The sequence below is a fragment of the Cervus elaphus genome, chromosome 14 (genome assembly GCF_910594005.1).
Source record: "Cervus elaphus chromosome 14, mCerEla1.1, whole genome shotgun sequence".
NCBI lineage: Eukaryota > Metazoa > Chordata > Mammalia > Artiodactyla > Cervidae > Cervus > Cervus elaphus.
In genome coordinates, this window is record NC_057828.1 from 22,167,986 (window position 1) to 22,181,413 (window position 13,428).

The window sequence follows — 13,428 nt, forward strand, 5'->3', positions numbered from 1 at the left end:
TAAAAATTCCACCTTCTTATTTTTACTGTACTGTTACAGGGCTTGGTTCTGTATGTCATGGATCAGGTGACCAGGGAAGGTTGAGTAGAATATTCTTTCTTTAGTCCACCATGGTCTTTCCTGACTGTTATAAACCATAGAGATATTGAGAACATAACATAAAATTACATTATGTTATGCATTAAGCCACCTGTATCACTGAGAGTATAATCGTAAAAATATATTGATCTTAATTATTTGTACAAATCATGTAAATATGTGAAGCATTATAAACATTGACATTACAAATATGTACAAACATGTATGAAAATTAATTTATATTTACTTTGCAAATATGTCTCTTCAGTTCTTGGTTTTTGTCAAGGGGACGTTTAGAGAATTCTGATACTCCTTGTACTTCTGACACAAGTACTCCTTGTATCTTTACAGTGATCTAGGTTCATAGCAATTTATTATTTTTTATGTAAAGGTCAGAGAAACTTGAGATTTTAAATTCAGACAGAAAATTTAACCTTGGCAAGGCTCCTTTTTTAATCCGGTACAACTAACTTATGCTCAATATTCACAGCTTTTAATATCATTTTTAACTGATTATTCTAAAAAGCTTCATTAAATTCTATTGATCTTTGTTTCAAATGACAAACTATTCCCCTAACTTGGGTGATATTCGACTGACTAGACACAAACAGAAGGCTTTCATATACATGTAAATAATTACAGCTTAAAGCAATAAAAAGTATTAAAGGAACCATATGGATTGAGATTCTCTTGTGGTAGCAATTGAGGTGGTGCTCCCAGGAGAATCCCAGTACACAGAGCTTCCTGAAATGAATGAAGAAGCTTCCATGAGGTTGCAAGAACAGTTTATGTTCCCTCAATCAATAGAGACATGGAAATACCTTTATAAAGTGTGCACATGGGCATACACTCCAGAGATTAATTGAGAGAGTTGGTTTATCTTTTCTAACAAATGTTGGTTAAATTGCATTTTATTTTTCTCCAGAACCATCAATAGTTTCCCTTTTTCAGATTGAATACATAAATCAAAAGAACATATTTCATGAACAAACTATGATTATGAAACTCCTATTCTTCATCTATTGATCCCTGAAACTTTATTTACCCATGCATTTTTTTTCCCTTCTCTGTATTAGATTAGAACTGCTCTTTTTCACATTATTGTAGCTAGGACCATCTGTGACTCTTGACTTGTCAGTGTTTCAAGGAGTCCTCAAAATAGCATAGATGTCGTGAAAAACTCATTGCTAAACCAATTCTTGCTTCCACACTTGCAATATTTCATCAGCTTCTAATTATAGAATACTACTACATTTCAGCATAATTACTAAAGGGTTACTAATGATTCTTTGATGCTATTCGTCTTATCAAATATGTAGAACTATTTAAGGGAAAACTGTTTTCATAGGAAACTCTAAGGTTTTACTTTTAAATGCTACACAACAGAATGCCAATATCCTTCCAAGCTGCTTTACTCACCAAGCCCTAACAAACTGCTGAAGTAAAATCCTTTTACATATTCTAAAACTTAAAAAAAAAAAAGAAAATCCAAAGAGATCTCTTAAAATAACCATAACATGCTGATACAATATGAAAACGAAGCTTTAAAAAATCTGCTAATGTTATCAGTGTTCCCCATTTGATAATAAAAAGTCTGAATTGATTTTTTTCCAGTTTTAGTACAAAAAATATGACATAACGAATTTCAGCTTGATATAATTTGAAATAGCCAATATATTAAACCCCAAAGTAAAATTTAAATTGGCAATCATGTCAGATTCAAGTCCCTGAATGAATATTAATTTAAAAACTAATCATTTTCCAACAGGTTGAAGCTTCAAAATGCTAGTTCTTGAATAAAAGCTGTTAGATCCATTACAGTAATATCAGGCATTTTTTTGTTTAGGAAAATAGACCTCCAAAATTTGGAATGTCTGACTCTTCCTAGCACCATTTTTTTTTTTTGCCCAGGGATTTAATTATTTAAAACTCATTTCTTTTTTTAGATTTGGGAAATAAGAATTCTGATTTTACTGATGGAAAGCTGACACTAAGTGAACTCTCTGAGGTAAGGTGTAAGGCCAGATCGGTTAATTAATTTTATGTCACTATGTCTATGTAAGTTAAATTCTGGTTCTGAGCCAAATCCATGAGTAAAGGTATTTTAGTTTTATAGACACACACACAGACACATGCACATACCATGTAAATTAATTGATTGTGGCCATATTGGAGGATGAGTAAAGATATACATATACACATTAACTATAGACTTGCACTTTTAAACTTGACTAGGCCAGATTATCAAGTATGTGTTCTATCCTATGCCCAAGACAATGAAGGCCCTGATCCCCAAATCAAACAGAATTTGGATGCCCTAGATAATAAGGCAACAGAGAATAAGTTACATTTCACATTTAAAATATATTCTTTGCAGTTAAATAGTGAAAGAGTTACAAGTTGCACTTGTCCATATCTTGGCCAAGAAGTCTACCAAAAACATTGCTATGTAAATTCCAGACCCCAGAGGGAAGCAGGGGGAAAAGCATAAACCCAAGCATCAGTTGAGGAGCTGGCTGTGTCACTTAACCATGTCTGTCCAGACAAACCTACACAAATTAACAGCTTCCCACACTTCTTTTCAACAAAGAATTCCAGGAAGCCTTGTTTTGCACATCTAGTCCAATCCTCTTATCACATAAGAAAACTGAGCTAAGTATATTTGTTAAGACTACTGAGTAGCATTATCTGAGTCAGATTTCTCTTCTCCTTACCTGTTATTCTTCCCACTTCTTTTTGTATCATTTTTTAGGAATGAGTACCTTCTTTATTAAGCATCTATAATATAACTTTATAAGTATCTTAATATCTTAAATGTATCAGAAGTGAGAAGTGAAGGTGTTAATCGCTCAGGCATGTCCAACTCTTTGCAAACCTGCCAGGCTCCTCTGTCCATGGAATTCTCTAAGCAAGAATACTGGAGTGGGTAGCCATTCCATTCTCCAGGGGATCTTTCTGATCCAGGGATCAAACTCAGGCCTCCCACATTCCAGGCAGATTCGTTACTGCCTGAGCCACCAGGAAAGCCCAAATGTGTTCAGACTTGTGTCCAATTTAAAGGAACCCTATGCAGATCCCCAGTTAAAATAACTGCTCTTTAATTTTTATTTGAATGAATACAGATCTCCAAAATACTGGGTATCCCCACATCTATCAATAAATACCAGATGAATAAAACCCAATCTGCATGATTTTTCTGCTTTATGACTGTTTTGTTCTGTAGTTTTAATGTAAAATGTAGAATAGGGATTTTAAAAAAAAAAAAAACTTATGTAAAAAATAAAGAGGAGCACAAATTGGAAAGGACAAGTTTTCTCTTGATAGTCAAATAGTTATGAAATAAAGGTGTCTCATTAAATCGTAAGTACTTTAGCCTTTCTTGAAAGAAGGCGAGGATTTAAAGATTTATAAAGAAATTTTGCCTAAACTAGGAAGTGACTCATATTTGACATGTATTGAAATGATAATGCTGATTTCAATAGGCAGTCTAAGAGCAGCTGACTCCTAGGGGAGTAATTCAGTCATGGTTACTTCTTCACTTTTAGATTTTTAAACTTTCTTTGTAAAGCTTTTAATGTACTACTGCCTGCCAAAACATGGCACAGTTTCACAGGTAAGGCAAAATAAAGGCAAGTAAAAAGCATTTGTTCATCATTACTGATACAAAACTATGCAACAAATAAATATACTCATTTGATATCTTCTGTAGAGTCCACTTATTCAGTGGTTTCTATTTCCATGTTTTTATAACCCAATTCTGGTTCTGGTACACTGGTAGCAGGCAGAATGGACAAGATATATAATAAGTCCTGTATCTGCTAACTACTGAATAAATGAGAGGCAAGCATAAACAGACTGAATCCATCATTGTGATAGATATCAGACGTGACCCACCTTTCTGCAGGTCCTCTCAACCCTGGTGGCATGGAAACCCTGCTCCCTGCCAACTGAATTTGCTAAACTCATATCCTATCAAAAAGCAGAGTAGATAAGCCTAACGTACTGATTGAAGATCACTTTGTCAATACCTTCCTATGGAAATCAATCATTTCCTCTCTGCGTTCAATCATCTCCCTGTGTTCCTATTTTAAATGTCCTTTTTAAGGCTTTTAATGCAATGCAGCGCACATGCATAGCAGAACTTCACAGTTACTATCAGACCAAACAAAGATATGTTTAAAGTGTATTTAATCCTCAATAATAGTATCTACACTGAAATAGACTTTAAAATCCAAATAACAATTCTCAAGACACTTTAAGTGGAACCTGGGACCCCTTGCAGCAGTGCTTGTGTGAACGAATGAAAGTCACTCAGTCGTATCTGACTCTTTGTGACCCCATGGACTATATAGTCCATGGAATTCTCCAGGCCAGAATACTGGAGTGGGTAGCTTTTCCCTTCTCCAGGGGATCTTCCCAACCCAGGGATCGAACCCTGGACAAATGTCCTCTGGAGCAACAAATTGCAAAGAAACTATAAAAGACTAAAAATAACTGTGTACATGTTCAGTTGGGGCAAATTATGGACAATAAAAGAAGATGGAAAAAACCCAAGTGTCACTTCTGAAGAGCTGAGACCAAAAGCAGGGTGTTGCACATGTCCCATGCACATAGCATCACCAACGAGGTAGCAGACCACCTAAGCCACCCCTCTGGTCCGACCCTAGACCTGCTCCTATTCTCACCACTTATAAGGAATCAGCTTGCACCTCACCTCAAAGAGTGAGCAAGGGAAACTGTTACTTGCTTTTGGTCCCCCCTGCTACAGCAGGGGACCCAGTAAAGGCTTGCCTGAATTATTTGTCTGGCCCCTAATCAATTTCTATTAAGGAAGCCAAGAACCATGGTAATAACATAAGGAAGTCTACCTGCTTCAGAGTTGGGGGGAATGTGATAAATCAAAGATTTTCATAAAGTACACAAGGCTACAAATGTCCTCTAGTGCAAATAGGGTTTGCATGGACCACACTGGGGTACCCCTATGAGAGCATACTCATGCTGATGCTCAACACTTTGGCCACCTGATGCGAAGAACTGACTCATTGGAGAAGACCCTGATGCTGGGAGAGATCGAAGGCAAAAGGAGAAGGCAACAGCAGAGGATGAGATGGTTAGACAGCATCACCAGCTCAATGGACATGAATTTGAGCAAACTCTAGGAGATAGTGGAGAACAGAGGAGTGTGGTGGGCTGAAGTTCAGGAGGTTCAGAGTTGGACTGAACAATATTGAGAGCATACACTGGGAACTATGGTACACAGTACCTCTGGTGTAAAAGGCAAGGGTGACTTTAGACTGCACTGGACCCTTCCAGAGCCCTAAAGAAACCAAAGAATAAACTGTCTATTCCCGAGAACTATAAAATAGCAGCCATCTCACAGTTATCTCAGCCTTTAGCAACTTCTAAGGCAAATACAAATTGTTGTTGACAACTAAAGGAATCATATAACACCTTTTGAGTGCCTGATGTGTAAAGTTCATTAGTTCTAAGGTCAGCATTTTAAATGCAACAGTCAAATTGTATTCATATTATAAGAGACTACCTAGAAAAGACAGCTATAAAATCCAGGCCAAGGTCTTAATACTGCACGACTATTAAAATTAGTACTAGACAGCAAAAGAGCCGTTACACATTTTTAAACAAAATAAAATATACTAAGCAAATAAAACAAAACTTTCCTGAGGATATTACTCCAAATGGGACTGTCCTAAGCATCTGCAGACATTTTCACTGCAATTTTAAGGGGGAAATACTGGTATTTCAAAAGATACATCATTAGGTCATTTAAATATTGTTTTTCTTTAGTTGTCACTTACAAATACTTAAGATTTGAAAGGTAGTGCTTCACATCTTATGGGATGATGCCATTTAAAGGGAAAAAAAGGAAGATGGATCCTTGTGCTTAACCAAATGTTAAATATTTTTTATTTTACTCACCTGCACACTAAGATGAATCCATTTCTTCACAAGAATTCTCCCCAGTGTCATTACTTTTATTGGAGGCTGCAAACCATTTACTGTGCGGTAATAAAACATGGTCTCTTTCTCAGATATTGTAAGTTTGAATACAATCTGCCCATCCGCTGTCTTTTCTATAACACACCTTGGGAAGCAACCAGAAAAGAGAAAAAAAGGTCAGTTTCCAACCAAAAGACAGGCTATGACATTGTCCAGTGATGGTGGCGCAACGGATCCCAAACTCTAATCAAAGGTCACAATGAACAAGTACCTGAAGGTCGTCATATACAGGGCAAGCTTTCTTTCAATTAAGAGGCCCTTTAATTTCAATAAAGATAGAATTCTTAGTTACAGTACATCTGCTAGAACCTTCACTCCCTTTATTAGAGATTCATGGTGGCAACTCAAGTGGCTGAATCATCCTGCAAAACCAATATTTAGCCTATTGGCTCATTAGCTCCTCTGCCATTTCTTTTATAGGCAGTGGCACAATACACCATATTCTGCTTGGCTATTGAGCCACCAGAGCAAATCATTTTCTCCTCCTATTTTTTTTTTTTATTGTAAAGATAGTTTAGTGTCCATAGAAGGCTCTAAACTACTAGCCCTGAAGTCAGAATCGCTCTATTTAATTCCCATGATGAAATGGAGAATGGACAACTATAGTCTTTATTTAGCTCATCATCAACTGGCCAGAAGCCAAAGCCAGTGTCTGTAAGACGACTGCCCAGCTCGCCATGACCACAAAGCCCAACTGGGGCACTGAGATCATGGTAATGATCTGGGATGAAAGGTCACGAAATCTTCTAAAAATACAGTGAAATATTTTGATAAAATAGAAGAATTTTCAGAAAATTAACTGTCACACCAGTTATCAAATCATGTTATTTTTAAAAATCACTTATATCCTGATGACAACAGCACTATTTTCTCATCCCTTTAAAAAGACATGTTTTATGTTTTCTATATTCTCTACTGATTTATGTTTGAAAGTGAAGTTGCTCAGTCATGTCTGACTCTTTGTGACCTCATGGACTATGGCCTATCAGACTCCTCCATTCATGGGATTTTCCAGGCAAGAGTACTGGAGTGGGTTGCCATTTCCTTCTCCAGGGGATCTTCCCAACTCAGGGATCAAACCCAGGTCTCCTGCATTGCAGACAGATGCTTTACCATCTGAGTCACCAGGGAAGCCCCGATTTATGTTTCGTATAAGTGATTTTATTTTATACTAATTATATCATTGCATGTGCCTAGCCACTCTGTACCCACTGAGAAGAAACAGATATGAACCTGAGCCCATTTCCAATTACATTTCAATCTAGCAGTTCAACTTTTGCAGAAGAAAGAAGAATCTCCTAAGGAGATTAGTCCCCCAAATCTGCTATTCAAAGAGAAATATCATGAACATTAAGCACAAATATCTCTTCCAAGTTACTAGCTATTAAAGATGCTCGTCAGCCTGCATCTCACAGCCAGGAGCTCAAGGAGGTGGTATATCCCAAAGTGGAGAAGATCATCAAGTCCCAGAGGAGTCTGGGCTCCTTCCTTCACCCAGTTTTCTCTTACTCAGCTAAGACATCTCCAAGATAATGTCTGATCCTGGAACCCAACCTTCTCAAGGTTCTTAAGAGGCCTTCCTTGCTGTTCTGTTATTGTGCTGCTTTGGAAATAACACCCATCCATCTGTCTTCCTATCAATCATGAGTTGTCTGACAATAGCAGCATAGCCTGGTATATAGTAGATCCCCCCACCCCCCAAAAAAATGACGAGTTAGTGATCTGAGCATGAAGAATGAAAGAGGCAAAGATAAGATTGGGCCAACCCAGAACTATTGCTAAATATGTTTTTAAAACTTTCCTTAAAGGGCACATTTTTCTCACAAATCATTCCTCCTCATTGGCATTCTTTCTTTCTGAGAGTTGAGAGGTGATGATATGATCAGAGAATACTTAACAGTTACTATTTCACTCTCACTTTTTTACTCTATTTTGCACATATATTTGGTGATAAAGTTATGAAAAATATATTTTATATAGGGCAAATAGGTTTAGTTGACATAAAGATTTTATATAAAGTGGAGATATGATTTTATGAAAACTCTATTGTGATTCAGCAGGTGAATATTTCTTCAGTCACTGGAATTAAAGTTTCTCTCTATCCTCACTTCTATGTCTTAAACAATCCAAGAAGAGATTGCCTCCATTCGTTTTCCTTGAGTTTAAATCTACAAGTTAGAATTTGACCATTACTCAAGAATGTATTTGCCAAATGCAGGCTTATTTCCCCAAGCTTACTGAAAATGCATTTCTTAATATGTTATTGATTATCTTCCTTGCTATTTTGTTTGCTTGTAAACATACTTGCTTTGGTAGATAATGAATGTGAGAGGAAGGCAGGTAGCAAAATATTTAGGAACTGGATTTATTTTGCTCCTGGATAAACAATAATTGGATAATCCATGTTTTGTTTGTTTTACTTATCTAGTACAAACACCGCGAAATTCCCTAATTCCCACAGGTATTTTAGTTTTGAGAATGGAAACGACCTTGATGCTTGGAACTCTCAAAACCGTAAACCATGTGCTACTGCCTCTATAAATATTCCTCTGTCTTATTTATACAAAATGATACCAATAGAAGATGAATTTTGTAGAGACATATCCCCTGGAAAAATTCAGAAAAAATAACTTCATCCTAGCCATATTTGTCAAGAGACAATATTTTAAGACTCTTTGGACATTAGTTATATAAACTAAGTAAGTTGGATTTACTGACATTTCAAACAGTAAGAAAACAGGGTTTTCTTTTACGGTACATACAGATACAGAGGTAATGGTTTGAGATGATTTTCACTCCAAATAAAACAAAATGAAAAAATGCCAACTTTCACTTGGCAAATTAAAACTAAACATCCTAGATATTTAAGTCTTATTTGCTTATGAGATTATAAGACTTTTCTGGTTTGTTTCATGAGTTTTTAGATACTTGGCCAACATACTCATACAAAGAAAACATTACAAGGGGGAAAGCCAGAAGTTCTATGGGAAGAAGAAAGATAAGCAAAAAAAAAAAAAAAAGTCTCAAAACTGTCCTATTTATCCTCATTTCTAGATTGGCTCTAAACACTTAAGGAAAACATTGGATATCAGTTTCAGAAACTATTACAGAATGAAAATCAGGTGATTATTAAAAATAAAAATTCTTAACAAAGCCCCACACCAAACTCACCTAAGGCATTTCTGATGGGGTCAATGGCATGAACTTTCGAGAATCTTTTATGCTTTTCTATTTCCTAATAGATGAAAGCAATCTCTTTTCAGACATAAGGTGTCATTCATTTGTTCAACTCATTATAGAACATCTTTCACAATGAGTTAAACAAACATCTCTTCCTAGGAAAACAAGGACGCAGAAACAGTCCCCAGCCCTCAGAGAGTTCACTGCCTAATGACAACTGTATACTCTAGTAAAGACAGGTTGCTTATACAAACCTAGACCAAGACCTTGAAAGTATACATTATTTGTATTACTAGTCCCCATGCCTTACAACTCACAGTGAGCCTGGCTGAGCCTCTGAAAACTAAGACTAAAGATTTAGCTAAACTACTTGGGGAGGTGGGGGGGGGGCGGTTGGAATAAAATGAGCCAGGTATAAACATGTCTGTCTGCCATGAAATTATTTTAACATACTCTTGAGGGTTCACTTCATTCATGGAAAGGGGAAAGCACATTGAATTTAGGGAAAAAAATATTTGGTCAAATGAAGTTGACCAGAAAAGCCTCATGTAGGAGCTGGTCTTCAGTTAGCCTAAATTCCAAAGTGCCTTCATTTCTAGGTTGGAATTCAAGTTGCAATATCCTTGACTCTAACTGATTTTGCAGGACCCTAGGAAAGCTTCTGCCTGCAATGCGGGAGACCTGGGTTCGATCCCTGGGTTGGGAAGATCCCCTGGAGAAGGAAATGGCTACCCACTCCAGTATTCTTGCCTGGAAAATTCCATGGACGGGGGAGCCTGGTAGGCTACAGTCCATAGGGTCGCAAAGAGTCGGACATGACTGAGCAACTTCACTTAGGAAAGCTTACACTCCCTCTGCTACTTACATTACACCTCCTTGCTCAAGTTTCAACCACACAGCTAGGGTAAATGATGCCGCCAGCCTGGGAGCAGGAGGAGAGGCAAAGCAGCTCTGGTGATTTCCAAAAATGAAACTTGCAGAATGGTTATGGGAGTTGGGACTCAGGTCACGCTGGTCTCTGGTGATGCAACCCCTGAGGCCTGCTGAGAAGAGGTTGGTGTAGGTGGGGGGCGATGATCGGTAAGGACAATCCTGAATGCAGAGGCGCTGAGGACAGACCCGAAGGCCCTCAGCTGTGGCAGAGCTCTGACAGAAAGTGCTTTGGGCTGGGATTCCGCACGTCACTTGGGTTGGCACCACCGAAACCTTCTTGAAAGCTGCAACGTTCTCCAGCCTTGGGAACAGGCCCTGAGAGTCAGCCCACGAGATGGAAGCAAAGTAGGCAAAGAGCCATGTTTCAGGGACCGGAAACAAGAGGCCGAAGCCCAGAGAAAGAGCCAGGCAATTCATGTTGACTCAAAAGCATTCTCCTCTGATTCAAGCGTTCCTAAATAAGTCGGAAGGCCGAGGGCATTGGCCAGCAGCACTTTCTTGCGGGGTGCTTTAAGTAACGTTGAGATAAATCCATTTTCGGGAAACTGCAGACGTGGTTTCACACAGGGGAAACACCGGAGGCTTCCGTGGTGATGGCGAAGACATGAGTAGCAGCTGGTGTCTGGGAATCAAAAGTAGAGTGTCAAGGAAAATCTGCTGTGTCTTTAAAACTTTAGGTGCAGTCTAAGCATGAGGATTCTGAGTCCCTAAGAAACATTATTAAACTTCTTTAAAACACTCTTTAGTACACTGTTTATAGCAAAATACTCATTGGTACCTATCTTCACTGGGTGAATCAAGCACTGGAAAAAGTCCACAGGACAGCCAGTTTGATATACACATATGCACGTTTATTTTATTAATATATTTCCCCACACAGCAATTTCAGATTGCTACTCCACCTCAGGGAATTAGCAGCATCCACTCTCCTTCACAAGATAAAGAACTGTATAGATTTCCTTTACACACACACGGGATGTGGTTAACGCAGAGCCAACCTGCAGATGTCCCGAATAAAGCTGGCAAAGCACTTTGGGCCTTCCCCCCTCATCCCAGCATGTGCGGCAACTTTAAGCTCACGGTAAAGCTGATTAGAAACCCAACACCATCTGTCCGTCCTATGCCTTAGTATTTAGCAAACGTTTGTGAGTTTCCTCATATGACTATTTGTAGGTTACATATGGACCCCTAATACTGTGTAAGTAATTGTATTGATAAATAAGCTGAGTTACCATTTCTTTATTGCATTTCAACGAGGTCCCTCAGTGTGACAAATGGCTCTTCCCAGGACCGCTGTCCCTGGTTGCCTGGCAACACTACGGTAACCCCCAGAAAGTCTCAGCAAATAGGCCACAGCAGAAGGACGACTGCAAGGAAGATTTGGGTGCCCAAGTCAGGGATTCTGCACAGCAAACGCTTGGTTACCTGAAACTCAGAGCGCAGTCTGCTGGCTGGCCCGCCTGGAACTGAACTCCCCAAGCCTTCAGCAAGTGCCTCCAACAGTGGGAGGGACGAGGATGCAGCCAGGCATGCATAATTTTAAAGTAGCAGTGCACCTTATCCTCTAATCCCTTTTTTGCCCCTCCCCTTTCCCCCACTTTTATGCACCTCAATCCTTTTAGCCATGTCATCAAAATGCTCTGCCACTATCAGACAGTAACATAAGAATTCCTAGTGCTCTTCTTTTTGAGCGACAAATGTACTGATGCTCTAAAGCTTGTTGCATTCATAAAGTTTCTGTTGCCCATTCAATGGTCACTGTGTTCTTCACCCCCAGAACACCCTCTTCTAAATGTATGAACAGCATCTGATGTGATTTCTAAATGGTGCATTTGAAGGATCAGAAATTTTAGTTAAACTAAAGAAGCAATAGGACTGCTGACTTTTTAGCTGCTTGATTAGATATGAATATGTGTGTATTTATGAATGCACGGTTGATGTCAATTCTATGTAGTTTTATTACATCCAAAACTCTCTTCAACCATCTGACGTATCTCATCCTAAATGAGAAATAGCCTAAAGCAACTACTACCCCTCCACTGTCTTAAAAATGGAAAGCTCATTTGGGAAACAACTAGCCAACTGCACTTTTATTTTCTATAAGCTATCATATTTAGAGAAATGTTTAAAAATGAAAGAAATGGTTGTATGGCATTCCTTGTTAGTAAGGCAGCAAGAGACAAATTCAAAGTACCATCTCTCAAATTTCCCTTCCAAGAGACTTAAACACAACTCATTTTAATATCAGCTTTACCAATCAGGTGCTTCCTGATTGGTGCTTCCAGAGGAAGCCCTTGAATCTGGGCTTCCAGAGGAAATCTTTACCTTTTGTCAAATTATCCTATTCTCTGTCTTGTTGATTAGTATAATCTTTCAAGGGCAATTTTTTTGAATCAAAAAACAAATGTTACTGTAAAATCAGTTAACATGTAAGAACTTCTGAAAACCTGGAAAAAATGTTTGGAAGTAAAGGACACAGTGATGTAGACAAATGGATTTTTCACACCTCAACAAAACATGCAGCCAGTGTCTGTCTTAGAACATGTTATTCAATGGCTAGTTTCTCTTTATGCCTTATGAATCCAAGGATTAACTAATTTTTTTTTTTTTAGGATTAACTAATTTTTAATTGCAGTACTTCGGTGCATTTTTTGGGTCACTGTTCAGGGGATGAGAAATCATCTACCACATAACAACTGATGTTTTGTAGCAGGAAGTCATGACTCAATTTAGACGATCTAAGATTAGTGACTCTGCTCCACATTCAGAAGCTCTTGCCTGTGATTTGCAAAGACAGACAGTGGGCTGATATATCCCTCAATTTCTGCAACTCAGTACTATCAATCTGAAGACACATCTGGTAAATGATTTGGGCACCAGCAGTCCTACCACCACTAGACGGGACTTAGAGATACAGGAAAAAAGCAAGAGTGTCAGAAGGAAAGTTTAGTTAAAAATAAAGAACTATGTGCTATTTTTTCCTCATAGTTCTGTGGATTCGCTATAGTTCTGCTCTGAACTAGCACGGTTGGGGCTGGATACTCTGATTTGGCCTTACTCTGTCATCTAGCAGTTGGTTTGACACCCGTGAGAGTCTACCCTAAGCTCGTTCTGATAGTAGCAGAAAAACGCCCAGTTCAACATAAGATGGGAGACCCTAATGTACAAGCATTATTCAGGCATTTGCTTGTATCACATTTGTTGATGTTCCACTGACAG

The 13,428-nt window shown here is 38.3% G+C and overlaps 1 protein-coding gene across 1 annotated transcript in view; it reads right to left on the reverse strand.

Annotated features, from left to right (window-relative positions):
* Positions 1 to 11,677, reverse strand: part of USH2A (usherin) — an 890,339-nt gene extending 878,662 nt beyond the window's left edge. Inside the window, exons 1-3 of the mRNA XM_043922807.1 lie at positions 11,442 to 11,677; positions 10,142 to 10,831; positions 6,016 to 6,181 (exon numbers count right to left, since the gene is read on the reverse strand). Of these exons, the coding sequence (XP_043778742.1) occupies positions 6,016 to 6,181; positions 10,142 to 10,626 (651 nt within the window). The 5' untranslated portion in view covers positions 10,627 to 10,831; positions 11,442 to 11,677. The remainder of the gene's footprint in view (positions 1 to 6,015; positions 6,182 to 10,141; positions 10,832 to 11,441) is intronic.
* Between the last annotated feature and the right edge of the window lie 1,751 nt (positions 11,678 to 13,428).